At 52.4% G+C, this 18,380-nt stretch overlaps 8 protein-coding genes across 8 annotated transcripts; 3 read left to right on the top strand and 5 right to left on the bottom strand.

The window, feature by feature from the left end:
- Nucleotides 1-1,222: 1,222 nt before the first annotated feature.
- Nucleotides 1,223-1,452, top strand: E0L32_006281 (uncharacterized protein; the record flags this gene model as incomplete). Its single annotated transcript, XM_031140896.1, has 2 exons — nt 1,223-1,265; nt 1,346-1,452. 2 exons carry the CDS (start codon nt 1,223-1,225, stop codon nt 1,450-1,452), a joined length of 150 nt encoding a protein of 49 aa, XP_030995019.1.
- A 369-nt stretch (nt 1,453-1,821) lies between these two features.
- On the bottom strand, nt 1,822-3,091 carry E0L32_006280 (uncharacterized protein; the record flags this gene model as incomplete). The annotated part of the gene is made up of 3 exons (XM_031140895.1): nt 1,822-1,956; nt 2,020-2,131; nt 2,229-3,091. 3 exons carry the CDS (start codon nt 3,089-3,091, stop codon nt 1,822-1,824), a joined length of 1,110 nt encoding a protein of 369 aa, XP_030995018.1.
- An 888-nt stretch (nt 3,092-3,979) lies between these two features.
- Nucleotides 3,980-5,600, top strand: E0L32_006279 (uncharacterized protein; the record flags this gene model as incomplete). Its single annotated transcript, XM_031140894.1, has 3 exons — nt 3,980-4,797; nt 4,869-5,307; nt 5,439-5,600. The coding sequence occupies 3 exons, from the start codon at nt 3,980-3,982 to the stop codon at nt 5,598-5,600; spliced, it is 1,419 nt and encodes a 472-aa protein (XP_030995017.1).
- An 822-nt stretch (nt 5,601-6,422) lies between these two features.
- E0L32_006278 (uncharacterized protein) lies at nt 6,423-7,783 on the bottom strand (the record flags this gene model as incomplete). The annotated part of the gene is made up of 5 exons (XM_031140893.1): nt 6,423-6,752; nt 6,805-7,014; nt 7,068-7,264; nt 7,533-7,560; nt 7,649-7,783. The coding sequence occupies 5 exons, from the start codon at nt 7,781-7,783 to the stop codon at nt 6,423-6,425; spliced, it is 900 nt and encodes a 299-aa protein (XP_030995016.1).
- Nucleotides 7,784-8,263: 480 nt separating this feature from the next.
- Nucleotides 8,264-10,413, bottom strand: E0L32_006277 (uncharacterized protein; the record flags this gene model as incomplete). The annotated part of the gene is made up of 2 exons (XM_031140892.1): nt 8,264-9,901; nt 9,958-10,413. 2 exons carry the CDS (start codon nt 10,411-10,413, stop codon nt 8,264-8,266), a joined length of 2,094 nt encoding a protein of 697 aa, XP_030995015.1.
- A 1,079-nt stretch (nt 10,414-11,492) lies between these two features.
- Nucleotides 11,493-13,538, top strand: E0L32_006276 (uncharacterized protein; the record flags this gene model as incomplete). Its single annotated transcript, XM_031140891.1, has 9 exons — nt 11,493-11,668; nt 11,735-12,024; nt 12,089-12,411; nt 12,470-12,592; nt 12,653-12,740; nt 12,801-12,874; nt 12,926-13,001; nt 13,067-13,328; nt 13,397-13,538. The coding sequence occupies 9 exons, from the start codon at nt 11,493-11,495 to the stop codon at nt 13,536-13,538; spliced, it is 1,554 nt and encodes a 517-aa protein (XP_030995014.1).
- A 171-nt stretch (nt 13,539-13,709) lies between these two features.
- On the bottom strand, nt 13,710-14,926 carry E0L32_006275 (uncharacterized protein; the record flags this gene model as incomplete). Its single annotated transcript, XM_031140889.1, has 2 exons — nt 13,710-14,395; nt 14,452-14,926. The coding sequence occupies 2 exons, from the start codon at nt 14,924-14,926 to the stop codon at nt 13,710-13,712; spliced, it is 1,161 nt and encodes a 386-aa protein (XP_030995013.1).
- Nucleotides 14,927-15,606: 680 nt separating this feature from the next.
- On the bottom strand, nt 15,607-18,196 carry E0L32_006274 (uncharacterized protein; the record flags this gene model as incomplete). The annotated part of the gene is made up of 10 exons (XM_031140888.1): nt 15,607-15,979; nt 16,036-16,066; nt 16,128-16,157; nt 16,452-16,553; nt 16,606-16,831; nt 16,895-17,183; nt 17,244-17,303; nt 17,360-17,393; nt 17,445-18,035; nt 18,088-18,196. 10 exons carry the CDS (start codon nt 18,194-18,196, stop codon nt 15,607-15,609), a joined length of 1,845 nt encoding a protein of 614 aa, XP_030995012.1.
- Between the last annotated feature and the right edge of the window lie 184 nt (nt 18,197-18,380).

Here is an 18,380-nt window from a genome sequence, read left to right as displayed (position 1 = left end):
CAGAACAGCAGTCTCACACTCCCGTTCAATGAAACACATTCTCCTCCATGTCTACTATTATTTCCATACTCCTTAAAGGGAAAAGTTGTACTTGGCGCTCTTAGTCCCAATACGCAATAGCTGAGACTTTACAGCATTCCTCGTCCGATTCCCGGAGCTTGGCTCTTGGTTCGGAACACTAGGCACTATTGGCTAAGCTATTGCTCCACCGTCCTGGCATTGGTTCACTGCATCGCTCGGAAGATGTAATAGCTTGGTTTTTTACGGCACTTGTCCCCAGATCAAGCATTGTCTTCCCCACAACTATGGACCTATGGATTTGTGGCGTTTGTTACCACGGGGAGCGTTCCGGCTGCTCATAATGACCTTGTACCTACTTGCTCAGATGATCTGGGGAGAAGGCAATTTTTTTTGTGGCCGTGCTCCCCGGAGATGCTCCGAGACTCAAGTTCTCGGGACTCCATGGGAATGTGATTCGGGGGCCATGCGGGATCTAGACTCCCTTTTGACCCCATATAAGATGGGCACAGTCTAGAATACTCAAGAATGGGCGACGTAATCTGGGGAGGGCAAAGAGCAACCACATGCAGGAATAACATTCGGCCGGGTTGGAGTGGAGAAGGAGAATATGAAGGCTCCGGAGAGCGTCGGAAAGTTGTTAGTCCTGGTGATCATAGCAAGTGGAGGATTTCTTCTGGTGAGATACAGTGTCTCTTACTCCAGAGCACAATACTAGTACATTTTTACCACCATCGATGCCGGATGCTCAGAGAGCGGGATCTTTTCAGTTTACAGGCATCGTTGTAGTATTTACAGGATTGTTCCCGAGTAATTCTGGCAACGTTGGGCCCGGGTCAAGATCTCAGCTGCAGAACCGCGGGAGGACGTGTCGAGAAAGGATCCCTTCACATCTCAAACTCCTTGATTGCGATAACGTTTGACCTCGAGACATTTTGGTTCATCCGATCAATCAGCACGGCAAGCATACAGCGCCAAGTCACAACTATGGCATTTCGTATCAGAGGCGACGGGTCCTCGACGCGACAAAGTAGCCTGTGCAACGATCGACTTCCTCTGCTGTTACTACAACTGGCGACTGGCGTGAAGATCTACCTTATGATGAACAGCCTCCAACCTGCATCCGCGACTGAATCGAGGGGAATTTGACAGTCAATAGCAAAGGTGTTGCCAAGGAAACAGAACCTAATTTCACCCTTGCACCATGTGCTTTCTGGAGGATGACGCTACAACCAAAGTTGGAAAAGGTGCGTTCTAGGGTTGGCACGGACTAAGTCATTCTGATCCGACGATGCGAATGTAACCGTGTCTGAAACTGACCATTCAGAGCGTGACCGTATTAAGTCCTTTGACCAGCTTCAGATCGACTGGGCCGTTGTTGGAAAGCAGCTGCAGTACTGCAGTAGACTCTTCCAGAGGGGAAAGAAATTGTGAATCGACATTTCTTTCAATCACACTTGCGCTTCGGATGTAGGTATGTTTCAATGTTGCTTAACGCTCATACGCCATACAAACAAGTCGAGAGCTAGACTCTCACGTTGGTAATCAACTCACAAACCTTGTGAAAAGGCTATCACCAGAAGCTTTTCCAACAGTAAGATGACGATGAATTGGAGATAGTCCCTCCTTCTTAAAGATAGTAATTTGTTAAAACATAAGATGACTAATGGTGTAGTTTTGAAGTTAAGACAATGTCAAGTAGGTTATAAGAAATGATATTACCACTGTGGCTCTGCAAAGTTCATGCAAGTCCTTTACAATGCAACACATCATTCTATGATAATATCTGCGGAAGAGATTTTTCTAACAGCCCTTATTCTTCTTGAACATGTTGATAAATTTAGTGTAGAAAGGACTCTTAGAACTGTTTGGCAGAACCGGGAAGCCACCAGAAAAAGAATTAGCAGGCTCATAGAGAGTCCTAATGCCCTCCACATCCTAGAATCCATCGTCATTAGCAAGGTTAGCCATCATAGTAGTCCGCGATTAGGCAGAACTTACACCCAAACTCGGCCGGAAGTTGGACTGAAAGCTCTGGCCATCGTTACGTAGTAGGATTGGGGTTCCAGTGGCACTTCCATCGGAACTCCCGTAAAGCATGATTGATTCCCAACTGTGCAATTGTGGTGTTAGCGGTACTCAGACATTCCAAAAGGACACCGAGGAACGACTTTTCTGTGGGTCATCAACAATAGACAGGGAGGACTCACTCGACATCATCATAACTCTGCCCGGCGTAATACGAATTTTTCGACTTGAAAGTCCTCCACGGCAGCCACTGCCCGGCGGTAAAATTGTACTTGTCCGCCATTCTCTTTGAGACGCACAGGAGCCTCTCGTCACCGTTACCATCGGCGATGGCCTTTTGCAAGACCTCCATGTAGCCCGGAATAGCCGCGCAGTCGAACTTGTCGCCAAAGATGACACCGTTGGCGAAGCTGACGGGTGCGTTCCAGAAGTATCTATTTTGATGCTCGTGGTACAGCCCCCACGCGTGGCCGAACTCGTGCGCAATAGTAGCGACCACGGCTTGGCCTCTCGCGGTCCAGGCGAAACGGGCGTTCTCGTAGTCGAGGTTCATCGTCGGGCCCTTGTACTCGGTGTCCCGGGCATTGAGCAACGGCAGACCGACGGTGCTGTCCATGTAGGGCTTGTCGGTCCTCACGTTGATGACCAGCGTATTGGCCCGGTTCGAATAGCCCGTGCAGCTGCCCCCGGGGTTGGCGACCTCCTTGTACTTGTAGACGTCCTTGTGCAGGCCGGCCTGGTGCCAGAGCATAGTCGCCTGCTTGATGAACTTGGCGAGCTTGTCCTTGGCTTCTGAGGTGGAGTAGCAGTAGCTGATCGTCTTCTCGGGCCATAGGCTCTCGGTACTGTCGGTGCGGAGGCCGATCCAGCGCTTGCGGAACTGGTGCTCGCGCGAGGGGTCTTTGATGGCGTAGCCGGCGGCGTCGACGGGCAGCGGGCGGGTGTCGGCTGGCTCTTGCAGCTTGGTTTCCCACGCGTGGCTGCCGCAGAGCGCAGTGGTCGCGAGCGCGCCAAGGAGTGTAAGGCGGAGAAGGCGTGTCACCATCATGATCAAGTGATGCTGTTGAGACACAAGAAGATCCTGGTCAAGGCAAGCACTTCAGCGTGAAAGGCTTCAGGGTTTGATGGGGATGGTCCATGAAGGCGCCTGGATATTCTGGGCCATCTTGAGCTCCCCATCATTCTAAGATGCACTCGTGAGCAGTCATCATGGAATTTCAGGGTCTCAAGGTACACTGTCGATGTACAGGTACAACTGAAGCTGATCCAAAATTTAAATTGTCTGGAGCGGCTTGGCCCGGGCTGACTACCGAACCGGACCTCACTATCGCCGAACTGTAATTTCACTAGCATGCAGGTAATAACGGGAGATCTAGCTTACGTGAGAGAATGCCGATGCACCTGCATAAGCTAATCAAACCCCATGCATGCTCCATCGTGACGGTAACCGCACGATTTGCCATAATCTCAAGATGCACGTGTGGGGTTGTACGAGCTAGATTGTTGGTCCCCTAACACCGAGTATTGGATCGTGATAGCTCCTTTGGTGTTAGTCTAATCACTATCCGTTTTCCTTTACTTCGATAACGGTTAGCAGACATCGTGATTCCGATAGCCACATGCGTCCGCGTTGCGAGTAGAACTTAAGGGTGTGATAGCTCGGCGGCTTATCCCGTTCTGTTCATCGCTGGTCCGTTGGAGATACGAGTGCCTTTCCATCGCCAAAAGATATGTCCGGTCTTTTCTCAAAGGCCAAAATCGACAGAGACAAGTGCGCCCCTCATACCGTAGCGTCACAGGTGTTGTCATAACTATTGCCCTCTTCAACACCAAACCACACTTCAGGTATGAATGCCTCGAACATCCTATAGTCAACACTTATACTGACATTGCGAAACAGCTTCCTTAAAGAGAATCGCAACGTCTGATGACGATGAGACTCAGCTCCTTCACTGTCGGCCTTCTGGTCTTGGCTGCCGGTCATGTACAAGGCCAAGGAACACCACCACCGGCATCGACGCAGCCCGGCACCAGTACAAGCTGCAACAAGTGGCATGTCGTCAAGTCTGGCGACAATTGCGGAACTCTGGAGTCTCTGTACAAGATCACGCACGCCCAGTTCCTCACCTGGAACCCTGCGGTATCAAATGACTGCATCACGAACTTTTGGCCCGACTACGCATACTGCGTCGGTATCAGCAGCACCGTGCCAACAACGACCGCAAAGCCCACAACTCCTACAACGACAGCACAGATCACCAGCCCTCCGGGCCCGACTTTCACCGGCACTCCGGCGAACTGCAACAACTGGTACACCATCCAAAAGGGAGACGACTGCGGCGTGGTCGAGAAGAAGTTCGGCATCACGCACGACCAGTTCATTGCTTGGAACCCAGCTGTGTCCAAGGACTGCGTGACGAACTTTTGGCCTGACTACTCCTACTGCGTGGGCGTGGACCCGAGCAAGCCCTCCACGGCGACATCAAAGCCGTCCACTACCACTACGACGAACCCGTCCACCACAACCAAACCATCCGTTACAGTACCCACCACTACGACACCGTACTCCATTTTGCACCCTGTGACGAACGAGACCATCTCGCGGCCGCCAATGCCGACAGAGGAATGGCCTCCTACTAAGACCCAGGAGGGCCAGCCGGCTTACTGCAACAACTGGCACCTAGTATCTCCCGGGGAGACGTGTGAAGATATTACGAGACGATACAGCACGTGGATGGGCCTCGAGGACTTGTAAGCATTTATTTCTGCTCATATCTCACACTAGTCAGCTTGCCTAACTAACAACACATGCACATCAATAGCTTCGCATGGAACCCATCTCTCGGCACCGACTGCTCCGGCCTCTACACAAACTACTTCGTCTGCGTCGGCATCCAGCCCCAGCAGTCCCTCACCCTCGTCCGCCCCGCCCCCAACGGCACCGCCGTCCTGCCCCCCTACTTCTCCTGGACCCCCGAGCCCCTCCCCACCGTCGACACCTCTTTCGTCCCGACCCCGATCCAGGGACCTCTGCCCACCGACTGCGCCGCGTGGTACCTGGCCAAGCCGGGCGACCGCTGCGACAACGTCATCGCCGCCAACCCGCCCATCTCCAGGGAGCAGTTCTTCGCCTGGAACTCCTACCTCAATAACAACTGCGACGGCCTCTGGGCCGACACGTATTACTGCGTCTGGGCCGGCAGCAACAAGCCGCCCGTGCCGACGGCCACGGCGGCGCCCTCGCCAGTCGAGTCCGGGACCGTGAGCACGTGCACAGCGTGGTACCAGACCTCCGGGTCAGACGACTGCGACTCGATTGCTCTCGTGTTCGGGACCTTCTCGGCGCAGGACTTTGTGCAGTGGAACCCGGCCGTCGGGCCCGACTGCTCCAGGATCCGGAACGAGTACTACTACTGCGTGGCCGTGCCGGGCACGCCGACGACGCGGACGCAGCCTATCCCGTCGACGACGGCGGCGCCGGACCGGCCTACGCAGAGCGGGATTGCGAGTGCTTGCGGGCGGTACTGGCTCGTGTCGAGTGTGGATACGTGTGATGTGATTACCTCGACGAACGGGATCACGCTGACAGATTTCTTGACGTGGAATCCGAGCGTTGGGTCGTCGAGCTGTACTAATTTGGTGCCGGATTATTATGTCTGTGTAGGCTTGACAGGGTAGTGGGCCTCGTGGAGAGCATGAGTCTAGAGACTAGTGAATATCATAGGGTGTTGAATGAATTGCTTTCATGATGGCTGATAGACGTTCTCGTGCAGATAGCTCTTGAATGTGTCATGTGTGGAGAGGAAAAACCCCTGCTATCGATCGGTGCGCATCGGACGGAAGCTGCCGGAATCGGCTTCGGCGATGGAGATTGCCGCTCTCGGATCGTCTAGAACCGAGCTGAGTCAAAACTATAACCTATACCTCCGCCGGTCAGCTCTTGGAGTCTCCTTCAAGCTTGAAAGCTTCTTGAATGGCTTGTTAAATTCGTTAGTCCGTGCCTGGATGGTCACACCGGCCAAGACCATCGTGGTTGGGTTGGTAAGCAGATGACGGTCAATAGTGCCATGTAGAACAAGTCCAGGACATTTGGGGTGGGATTGATGTTGCGATGCAACAAGGCCAAGGGCTGTATTAAGCCGCTGGGGGGTTCCAAGATAGCTCAAGCAAGAGAGTGTCCCAATGCAGCCTTACTCTTCTCCTTCACAATGAAGTTGTGTCCCATCCCCGCCGTCTCCTGGATGGCTATACCTCATCAAGAAGCACATTGTGGTTACCAGCGACAAGGATGAATGTCATTGTTTCTGCTCCACCCGTAACCCTTCTCTGACCTAGCCTTAGCCCTATCGTTCCCCTTTTCTGCGGCATAAGGAAGTTTAACTTAAAGCTCCTCCCTCTTCAACACCAGAGTCGTCATTGTTATCAATTACATGCTGACATGATTTGACAAGCATTTCTGCGATCTCACATAGTTCTGAGCAGTAATCCCTGTATACTGCTCTCATCTTTTGGAGTTCCTGTTTCTTTGACAACGGGGGATTCGAAGCACGAATGTTTTCCTTTGCCCAATACAGAGTAGTACGAACCGCGGCAAGAGATGTCTGTATCTCGCGCTCCGCCTGGGCCAGGTTCATGCCTTGCACGTGGGGAAGCAGCTTTTCAATCCTAGCAACCAACTCTTTCCCATCGCTCTCATACTGGTCAATCTATGTCTCTCTGTTAGATGATCCTACAACTGGTGTGAACATTACCACATACCACGCGCTGTACACGAGTGTTATGGGCACTTTCCTCCGCCAGGTGGCGCTGGACTTTGGTGTGTTTCAAGGCTAAAGCCGCTATGGCTGCCCCAACAATTGTAATGACAGCACTACCCCCTGAGACGGCAGGAGTAACCCAGCCTGGAATGGTGCTGCCAGTGGCAGTCTCAGCAGGATTGGTGTGATGCGGTATAGTCGGGCACAGACTCTGTTGTACAGTTGTAGTGGACGAGTAGTAGGATGTGGTCCCGGATGTAGGACCGTAGAATGAAGGACTGGGCTCAGCGGGATAGTCAGTTGGGGTACAGTCGGCAACATGGTAGGCTCTTCTATGTGACCAAGCATGTCATGATCGGACGCAAAGTTGGGCCCTTTGAGGTAACTAGCCATGTTCCCGTCGGAGGTACTGTCGAACCCGTCTAGGGGCTTATCTGTGCCATAGAAAAATCCATCAGACTCTGCGAAGTTTGTAGCTGTATTAGCGGGTACAGTGAGATCTGACCCCTCCGGGACCGACTTAATGGTCTGGCGGCGCTCTCGTCCCATTGCAATTCCAGGACCGAGGAAAGGCTGCAAGATTGACGGCTATATGCGAATTGGAGGAATTAAGTCTAACAGGAGAGCCGTTCCTACCTTTGAAGGTATGCTTGACGGAGATTGCTGCTCCTTTTTATGGTAAAAAGGTAATTGGGTAGGAATTACACCTTCAGGCACCGCTGCACATACTTGAGCTGAGCTGCTCACCGAGGCGTTCCTAACGAACCAATCAAGCTTGTTACTGATACACCAACTCGCATCATTAGGCACCTACACAGCTATGTAGATTCTGGCCCAAGACTGACATTAGCACTAGTGACGATAACAGTTTCGGTGGTGAATGGCTGCATTAGGGAAGGAGGTGTGCGGAAGAGTTGGGAGAGGAAGAATGGTCGCAGCGCTGGACCAAGTTTATTTTCGATAAGAATCTCTTCGGGCATTTTGAACGATGTTATCAGAACGGAAAGTGGAGATGAAGTAAGAAAATACTGTGTCTCTGCGATCCCTTCTGTGGAACACGAAGGGCTGGAGTGAAGATGGAATATGCTAGGAGAAAGGAGGAGATTGCACGCGTGAAAGAGCTCATCTTGTACTATTCTCAACGGATGATCTTACTGTTCGAGTCCGAAGACCTAGAGACTTGTTATCAAGCAAAGCACCGGGGTCTTTTCCCTAACCAGCAGCTCTGTGAAACTGCGTAGTGATATTGCGGGGGTAGGACGCGAGTCACAGCAGTGAAGTAAGGAGCGCAGGGTAATAACCTTACCCAAATGAGACAGCGCCTGCAACATCAGAGGACCCTTCCCGACTCTGACGACCGCTACGCATTTCCCACGTGGTTATGACATATATATAGCGCGCTCAATATGAAGAAATCAATCATGTATAGTCCATTACATAGTGCTAAATAATGTCAAGGCTCATTTATCGCTCCCTCCACAGCCATATTTCTCATACTCCTTACCATACTCGTGCGTGTAACCTCCCGCGGCCTTGACCACCTTCAAGTTACCAAAGCATCTTGCCTTGACAAAGACAGGAGTACGCCACGATGCATACCAGTCGTATCCGCCGCAGTCCTCTCGCTTCTGGCAGTACTTGAACTTCCACTTTGTCAGACCCAGCCCCAGACAGCCCTTGATGTTGGGCACGATGGTCTGCTGGCCGTAGTCCCACCCGGCCCAGCCATTGCCCCTCATGTCGTAGTCGGAGAACAGGAGCTTGTAGTGGCTGTTGCACTCGCCGTCCATGCGCGTCAGGAACCCGCGGTCCCACTTGGGGTTGATCTCGTACGTGTAGTCGCCCTTGACCCAGCGCCCGCCGTGCTTGAAGTTGAGCGGGTTCTTGTCCTTATCCCCGTCGCACGAGTTGATGATCTTGTCAAAGGCGTCCAGGCACTCGTCCTTGTTGAAGTTCTTGGCGCCGTTGTCGAGTTGGATCCGGAACTCGTGGTGCTCGGGCGTGTTCTCGTGGTACGTCTGCGTCTTGCCCCAGTTAACCGTGTTGTCGGGCTGCTTGACGACGTTGTTGCAAAAGTCCTTGGCGTTTTTGTCGAGCCGGTCCCAGCTGACGTAGGCCAGGGCCGGGTTGCGCCCGTTGTTGTCGGTCGACCAGCAGGTGAAGACGTCCTTGTCGCCGATGGCGCACGAGTCCTTATTGAGTATCTTGGCCCGCATCCACGCGAGCGTCTCGAAGGAGCTGGCGGCGATGGTCTCGTGGCCTTTTTCGTTGGGGTGGAAGTTCTCTAGGAAGCTGTCCGGCAGGCCCATACCTAGCGGAGGCTCCGGCCCACCATCACCGGGGCAATTCGGAGGGGACGGTGTAGCGCGCGGGTCGAGCTTGTGCAGAGCGACGGCCCGCGGGTTTCTGGACTTGTAGATCAGGGAGTCGTACAGGTCCTCGTTCCTGGGGTACCGTTGTTTCATCCGCTGGATGTATTCATCTCGCCTCTCCAGGGCCTTCTTGATATACGGCGAATCCTCTTCCTTGGCCACCTCGACAGCAGCTTCATCGCGCTTCAGACCGTCGTGGCCGGCAACTACAGCGTAGGTATCGGGCTTGAAAAACTGGAGATTGGGCTGCTTTGGGTCCGGGTAGCGGCCATCACTGCTGGGCGAGCACATTTGTCCATCGACGATGCCTGGCCATTGACTCCAGTCGGAAAAGGCGATCCTGTACCTCTTCTTGCCATCGTTGGCATCGACGACCTCCTTGATGGCTTTGTTGATGTTATCGACCAGGGTATTGAACTTCTTGCGTCGCTCAATGTTCAGCGGCAGTGGCGTGCTCAGCCAGTACGAGATCCACCACCACTCCCGGATGGCCCAGGACTGCTTGCTTTGGTCTGCGCAGTCCTCGTTGTCCGTGTTGAAGAAGGGTGCGTAGCCGTTGTAGATAAGAATGCTGTTTGAATTCATTTTGTCCTCGACCTTGTCAAGAACGCTCTGGATGTTGCCCTTCAGGATAGTGTCGATATTCTGCTGGGCCTTGTCGATGACGTCTTGGCACACCTGGGCGCCTCTCCAAGGCAAGAAGACACATTCCTTGATCATTGCTGCCTGTGGCAAGATGTCAGAATGTTACAGCACAATGTTTACTAGATATATGTACTCACGAGACAGAGATCATTGCCGCCAGCAGTCATCATCACCACGTCCAGGTTCCCCAACAGGGCATCCGCCTGCTTGTAGATCCCCTCAGTACGGTCGCCACTGCAGGCTGGGAACTGAAAGTTTGAGACACTCGGACCCAGGCCATGATTGACAATTTGCGGCCACGAGTAGGAGTACCGCGAGCACCTCCAGTTCTTGCGGGACTCGGGGTCAGTCGTCACCAGGCTGCCGAGCTGCTTGCCGGAACCGATGCCTGCGGTGAAGCTATCACCAATGGCAGCCCACCGTTTGACCCAGCTGAAATCCGTGGGGTCGCTGTCGGCTCGAGATACAAGAGGAGAAGAGCGTTCCTCATTGAAGCTCGTGTAATTCTCCCGCTCGTGTGGCTGAATCACATACGCCGTCGTGAAGGGGGCCGTCATCAGGGCGAAGGCCCCGAATGCAAGCTTGCCCAACATCTTGGGCAAGCCTAGAGTGAGTGATAGGCGATGTCAAGCTAGGCAGATTTGGAAAAGAGACGGTGATTCAAAGAGAGAGGGTCTTGTCCTAGAAATTTGCAGAGTTCGAAAGGGCTAAAGCTTCTACCACGAGACCATATCTCGATAGGATGCCACTGTATATCGGAACGGAACGAGGTGATGTCTGTAAGCAGGGGGTCTAGATCTCGGGCATGTAAGCGGACATGTGAATGAAGCTAGCAACCGAGATGTAACAATATCCGGCCATCTCATGCTGTGAGGCCGTCCATATACTCCCTTTCCATGTGGTGATCAGACCAGACCGTCCCGCCAAGAACGACTTTCAACGGAAGCGTTTCACTCATTGAGCTTCAGTAGCGCCGAGTTAATAAAGATAAGTATGCACGGGACATTGGCAAGATGAGACATTGCTGGCCGAGCTCGGCAGTCCTCAGTTGGAAACGAATAGTCTATCACAAGGTCTTAGACATAGGGAAACACTAATAAAGTCAAGGGCTTTGAACTTGGTGGTGTAGTCGGAAATTTGTTCACTCTTGTGGCTTCTTTAACGCCGAAGAGGAATAGTGTGTGGCCTGATCAGCCGCCACTCCAGCGGATGCAACCGTGCCATGCCATGCCTTTCCCGGGTTCGCAACTCTGGAATTGCATTTGCCTGGGCACGGAATCTTGGATGCTACTCCTGGACCCTGCAGCAAAGCAGCACTATCAGATGCACGTTCATTCCCGTATTTTCCAAAGGTTCGGGTGATCACACGTCAGCAGACTAGCATGCGCCGGGTTCTCGGTGGTAGCGCTTCCCGAATGGGAACTTCCGTGAACTAAAATGCAGGTACCGATACATCGCCATGGGCATTCACGTGCTTCCTTGCATGTTTGCGTACAGAAGGCTTGAAAGCAGGAGAAATATTCACAGTCGAATGAGCGACGTTTGTTCATCGTGAAGGTGTGTCTGAGTTAACATCCCAGACCACTCCGCTTCATGTAGTTAACTCCTCTCTTTCCGTTGAACCGCAGCTAGACCCAGCGTGAAACAGCCAGCCATGGGGATATCGAACATCATGAAGTCAACACTGATCCAGCTCGTCTTGGCCGGCACTGCTCTTGCGGCAACGACATTCCAGGAACAAGCGGAGGCCAGTCGCGGCCCTGCTGGTGAAGTATCCATCGCTGCGGACAAGAACGATTACACCTGCACAAAGACGAAAGGCTGCGCCATTGGTTGCTGCGGCGCCCTGTAAGTTTTGCATGCCTGTGGATAGTCGATGAACCACACTGACAATGTCTCCTACCCAACATTTAGAGACCCAAACACAGGCAAGGGAGTCTGCGGCGGCGGTCCCGACTTCTGCGGCAAGGGCTGCGTCTCCGAGTGCAGCTGGAAGAGCGAGTGCGATCCCGGCTGGGGTGCCCAGTGGTCCAATGCGACGACCTGCCCTCTGAACGTCTGCTGCAGTGACTTTGGCTTCTGCGGCACGACAGTTGACTTCTGCAAGGGCAAGGTCGTTTCCTCGCCCGAGTGCGGCGGGAGGAGTGCCGATGCCAGGACGATCGGTTACTACGAAGGATGGAACCAACAGCGTTCTTGCGGTCGTATGTCTATTTAAACCCCACTTTCTATCGGAGGAGCACCTGGATGCTAATACAATGGTGGTAGACATGAAACCCGAGGACATCCCCCTGGGTTACTACACGCACGTCTTCTTCGCCTTCGCCCTGATCCACCCAAAAACCTTTCACGTAGCGCCGATGGACCCGGAGACGGCCACGCACTACGACGAGGTGACGAGGCTCAAGGCCAAGCAGCCCAATCTCGAAGTGTGGATCGCGATCGGCGGCTGGGCCATGAACGACCCAGGCCCGTACCGCACGGCATTCTCGGACATGGCCAAGTCCGAGTCTGCGCAAGATGCCTTCTTCGAGTCGCTTATCTCGTTTATGTTCCAGCACGACTTCGACGGGATTGACTTGGACTGGGAGGTATGTACATGGATTGCCTGCTTGAAGTGTGAAAGAGAGAATCTGACGTGTGACACAGTATCCCGTCGCTGATGACCGAGGTGGTATACCTGAGGACTTCAAGAACTACGTCAACATGATTTCCCGCCTGAGAGCTAGGCTCAATGGAAGTGGACGCCGCTTCGGTTTGAGTATCACTCTGGTAAGCTAAGATGCAGCCTCTGGTTCGAGAATGTGAATTGACTTGCGTTGGTACTTGCAGCCGGCCTCGTACTGGTACCTCAGAGGCTTCGACTTGGCCCAAATTGAGCCGCACCTAGACTTCTTCAACATCATGACTTATGATATTCGTAAGTAGAGTCTTCGTCATGGTGGTTTATTATGATAGTTGACAATAAACATCTCGACAGACGGGGTCTGGGATAAGACAGTCAACTCGATCGGGCCGTACGCGTACGCTCACACAAACTTGACGGAGATCCAGGTAAGCGGGCACGAGGCCCAGTCGTCACGACCGTGCTGATTTGTATCTTAGTTGGGCCTAGAACTGCTATGGCGAAATAACGTCAACCCCGCCCGCGTCAATCTCGGTCTAGGCTTCTACGGAAGAAGTACAGTGTTCCCCGGCGCTTTGAACTTTGATCCTGAAATGGTTCTGACAGGCGCAACACAACAGGTTTTACCATGAAAGATCCCAGCTGCATGCACTCGGGCTGTGAGTTCTCAGACGGCGCCCACGGCGGCGAATGCACGGGCACCCCAGGCGTCCTGTCCGCCGCCGAGATCAACAAGATCATCAAGGCCGGCGCCACGGTGACGTTCGACCAGGAGGCCGCCGTCAAGATCGTGACCTGGAACTCAAACCAATGGGTCAGCTGGGACGACGCAGAGACGCTGAAGATCAAGCAGGACTACGCGAATAGGCGTTGCTTGGGAGGGTGAGTCTACCCGCGCCTGATGTTAAGGACAGGCCTGCAAGCATATACTTACTAACACCGTGTTTTAGAACTATGGTGTGGGCTATCGACTTGGACGACGGCACTTTGATTAATGCACTTGGGGGGAACATGGCGCGCAAGAAGGCGACGGTGTTGGACAACTTTGTCAAAAACGCTGATGTGCAGTACGAACCTAAGGGTGAGCTATGAGTGAGGGTGTGAGATAGTGAATATTTGGATATCGGTTAGATGAATTCAGTCCAAGAGAAGTATAATTTCTGTGCAAGTATTGTGATGCAAATCTTGTGTTGGGAAGAGCAATGTGGCATTGTATTTGTCTCATCAATCCTGAGAAAGTCGCTCAAGTCACAGGTCTTGATGCTATTGTAGATAGGGATGACTGACCATGTCCGCTGCGCTGAGCCGGTGGACAGGGTCTATCGAGAGCACCCCTCTCAATAGTCGCAGCAGCACATCTCTCTGCTCCTCCGAGATTTGCGGGCATTTGTCCTTGATCTGCTTTTCCAGGGCTCTTCCGGGAGTGAAACTTGGATCATACCAGAAGTCTTTCTGCCCGGGTTTCAAACGGCGGTCCGCCTGATTGACAAATTGGCCTTCCCATTGGTCTGGAAGATTGCCCAATGTATCAACGATAGTTCCGATCAGAAGATCCAGCTGGTCGAAAATAAGAGGAAAGAGAGCTCGAGAGCTATGAAGTTCGAAAATGACACATCCTAGGCTCCAGACGTCACTTGCTTGTGACTCTAGGTATCCAAAGCAGAGTTCTGGGGCGAGGAATGACCGGGGAATACCAGGAATCTCGGATGGCGGATTACTGCTTCGGAAAGACAGCCCGAAATCGACAATACAAGCCTGGCCCGAAAGCAGCTTAGGATCTAAGCCCCTGAAGTTGATCCCTCCCACGACTTCTCTTGGAGCCGCCGCGGGTGAACCATCCATGCGCAGCAACTGGGTTTTCCTTGGAGCTCCTAGGTAACGATATACCTCTGAATCAGTCCAGTTGGCGACATCGTGCAAAGCAAAAAGCACGTTGTTGTGAGTCAGGTCTACCAAAATTCATTAGCATGAGAAGAAAAGTACTTCTTGACGGCAGATAGCTTACCACCATGGCAAACCCCTGCTTTGTGAATAAATGAAAGCCCTTCGCCTAAGTGACGTGAGGCGTGTCGGACGAAAGGCGGTGGTAGCTCTGTCCGACGCAGATGCTTGAGACTTGGTCCTAAGACCGGTAACACCAGACAGCAGTGGGAACCGTAAGGGCCAGAAATTTTGAAGTGACCATGTAGGGACAATACACTTGCATGTGTACCCTGAGAGTTCATCAGGTAAAGTAGTGTCTCCAGTTCTGTCTGCGGTGCATCTGCGGCCAGGATCTTGAGTGCATAGAGCTTCTCATCAATCGTGCTCCTTGCTAGCCATACTGTCGAGAATCCCCCACAGCCAAGCTTATGGAGGATTCTATATATTTTCTCAATGACGTCTCCAATGTGGACAGGAAGAAAACCACCCTTGTGATATCTTTCAACATCTTCGACATTGTCAAGGTCATCGGGCCACTGATATCTTTGAGGCGACATGTTGGATGAGACAGCAAGCAGACTCGCTGGTCAGAGAACGATGGCGATGCAAGTGTGGTCAGCACAAGCTGTAGGGGAACATATCGATTGAGGAGGGCCTCCAAGGTTGCCCCGCGGCTGGGTAATTAGCTCTAGGCAGCCAACTCGTCGGTAAACAGGTGTGCCTGATAGGTCCAAATGCCACTAGCCGTTGCTCTACTCCGTGATCCATCAACCTCAGGACGCCCCTCGATATGCGAAAGCTTTACCGCTGGCGCAGCAAGTCTTACAGCAGTGCTTCAACCTGTACTTCACATGTGGCTGCGCCACATGCACATTCACATTGCTCAGGCCAGCCAAGAGTGGGAGACTTGCCCTGCCAGAGAGGTGGCAGGAGGCGGTGGCGGTGGCGCGGTGCACCCTCCAGCGGTGGTGTCAAGAAGCACCTGACCTCCGCCGGGTTGAAGTGGTGGTGAATGATTTTGTAAGTTCAGGACTTGGGAGCAACGATGGGAAAGGCTCAAGGTCGAAGTTATCGGGTCAGATCGAAGATCAAGGTAATGCCATCTTCCTGCTAATTATTGCAACGAACTAACCTAATGTGTGTCATGTTTTGAAAACTGTACTACAACACAGCAAAGTTCACCGATGGCCCTCGCACGGCGATTGGCACAAGCCACATCCTACTGTTCATATCGGAACTATTCCGCCTCTCTATCTTGGTCCAACTCCATGATTGTCTGATAGTAAGTTGGCGGGCGCTCAACCTTTCTCAAAAAGACATATCGCTGGATAAAGTATGGCAGGTACGTTCGGATTTGATACGCCATATGATGCAGCTTGGAACGGTCGAATATTGTATCCAAGTCTTCGAGGCTCAGCCGCTGTGTCTCTTCAACGAGGAGATAAACCAGCACAAATGCGATAACATTCAGGCCGGAAAAGAATCCCGTCGCTCCCGAAGTTGTGAATTTCGTGTTGATTTTCGGGTAGAAAATGGTAGGGAGCCCAGCGAAGAGCAAGTTTATAGCGACAGCCACAGAAGCTCCAGCTTCTCGGTGCGACATGGGAAAGCTGTTGATCTTTAGTTTGGTGGATGTATTTTTGCATCATAATAGGGGAACCCATACCTTTCAGATGCCAACGTGAATGGAATGGGTCCTGGGCGTTAATTCATTAGCTGAATGGATGCGAGCAATCTTGGAAGCAAGCTGGAGCTCACCGAGGCCTGGAGAATACGCTGCGGCAAAGACTATGGATCAATTAGCGGAGTCCAGGCTCGCATTGGAAGATATCATACTGACAGAAGATGAAGACTATGAAACTAATTCGGTGTGGATCTTGATCACTCATGCCTGGGTGCCATGGCGCATACGTCGCGGCGGCAATCAGCAAGAAAAGGCTCATTAAAGGCAGTGTCGTCAGGAGCCATGGCCTTCGACCGAATGTATCGATTGATCTCATCGCAAAAAGACAGAAAACAAAATTGACAGCACCTGAACGGAGTGAGTAATGGCTTATTGATGGTGAGGTTGAAAGTACCAACCGAATCCCATGCTATACAGCATTGCGGCCTTCTCATTTGTCTGGTCTCTTGCTCCTGAAGTTTTAGAAAACAGTTCGTTGGAGTAGAAGGCAAGGATATTGACTAAAGTATTGTTCAGTGACTATTCGCAAGTCAGAGGACTTCCAATACTCACTTCCACACATTTGCTGTGCCAGGTTCACTGTGCATGAACTGTATACCGCATTTCGAAGGCGCGTAGTACTAAAGAGAGTCTTGTACTGTGTGATGGAGATGCGTATACCCATACCCAAGCGCGATGCATATGTTAGTCTCTGCTTCTCGGCCTTCTCCGTTGCCTCTACGTCATCATCCACTGGATTGGACCAATGGATGAGAAAGATGTCTCGCAGAGCTTGTAACTGTGAGAACATTAGTCTAGCTGTTATCTATTCTTTGGATGTTTCAGTCAATCAACGACGAACCTTGGTGTTTCGAACGTTGAGCAGGATCTCATACGCTCGAGCCGGATGATAGTTAGGAGTACGGCGCCGCATGTAGAATCGTGGACTCTCATAACAGAAGCAAACAGCGATCAGGAGCAAAAAGGCCGGCACGGCAGGCGCTGCAAGTATGCCTTGCAGAGCCTTGTACTGTGACATCCAAGACGCGGGTTCTGGCTTGCCCGGAATGTTCTGCGCAAAATCGTACCCATGGACAGCACCAGCGATGATGAGATTGACAACCAATCCCATCATAATTCCAAACGCCACCCTGTCGTAGCGTGTCAGCGTTCTGTCCATCAATAAAGCATTTGGAAAGCGTGTGTCCTACCAAAGTTGCCACTGCAATATTGTTGAACCTCTCCAGTATCCGACTGCAGTTTCGGAAGCGCTTTGACGAGGTCAGAGACAATCATACACGGATTTGGGCCGGGCATTGATACTCACAGGATGGGAGCGCTGACTGCCTTGATTCCCATGCCTAAAGTTGCATCAGCTCATAATCTTCAAGATCTCAACCTTTTTGACCTACCGATGCCACCAATAATTCGCACTCCGAGCAATGATCTCCAATCGGGAGCAAATGCCGACCCCACCGAGCTCGCAATAATCAACAACGCGGAGATGGTGATGGCTCCGCGCCTTCCCACCCACTGGTTCATTGCGAGCGAAAGTGGCGCCCCGATGAAGGCAGCCGCCAAGTAGGGACTGCAGTTCATCGCCCCGAGAGCCCAGTCGTGAGCGTCGATGTCAGCCCGAAGCTCCTTCTCCGTGATGTACCGGACTTTGAGATGGCTGGCGTATAGGGTGGCTGAGTTGATGGAGGACTGGACGAATCCTTGCAGAAAACTGCACAGTGAGACAGTCAAGATGACACGAAACATCTTCCCTTGAGAGAACAGCCGCTCTCTTTCAGCTACCAGCGACTCCTTCTCTTCATCGTCAAGAGTGTAAGGAAAGTTGTCTGGGGGGTTGAACTGTCCTCGTGCTAGGGTGTAGTAGATTTCTCCGTCTCTCGCCACCACCACGGCTCTCCTCAGCTCTTCGGTCGTTACTCCGGAGCTACTCAGCCGAGCTACCAGAGCTTCGATCTCCCGGTCGAGCTTGTCCCAGGTAGCATCTGCTGTAGGAAAGTTAGCTATTGGGATGGAATGAGGCGTTGAGCGAAGCCATACCGATAGAGCTGGTGACGGTGTCTCGGTTGTAGATCTGCCTCTGCTTCCAGGCCTCCCACCAGCCTGGCAGGCATGATCGAGAGGCAGTTTTCCCTTCAGATTTAGCCATTGTGACAGTACAATGATATGTGTAGACAACTTCAGCACGACACAGACACGCTTGGAAATAGTTGTCAAGGAAGAAGCCTTTAATATTGAATCTACCAGAGGGTGATTTGGAGGCTCTGCCATCCAAAAGAGGCGAACGGGCAAGGACAAGGCAGAGCCTCAGCCCGTGTCTGCCTCATATGCAA

The sequence above is a fragment of the Thyridium curvatum genome (genome assembly GCF_004353045.1).
Source record: "Thyridium curvatum strain D216 chromosome Unknown NODE_35_length_383278_cov_80.659980, whole genome shotgun sequence".
Classification (NCBI taxonomy): Eukaryota; Fungi; Ascomycota; class Sordariomycetes; order Thyridiales; family Thyridiaceae; genus Thyridium; species Thyridium curvatum.
Note: the sequence above shows the minus strand (reverse complement) of the source record. Positions and strands in the feature narration are given on the sequence as shown.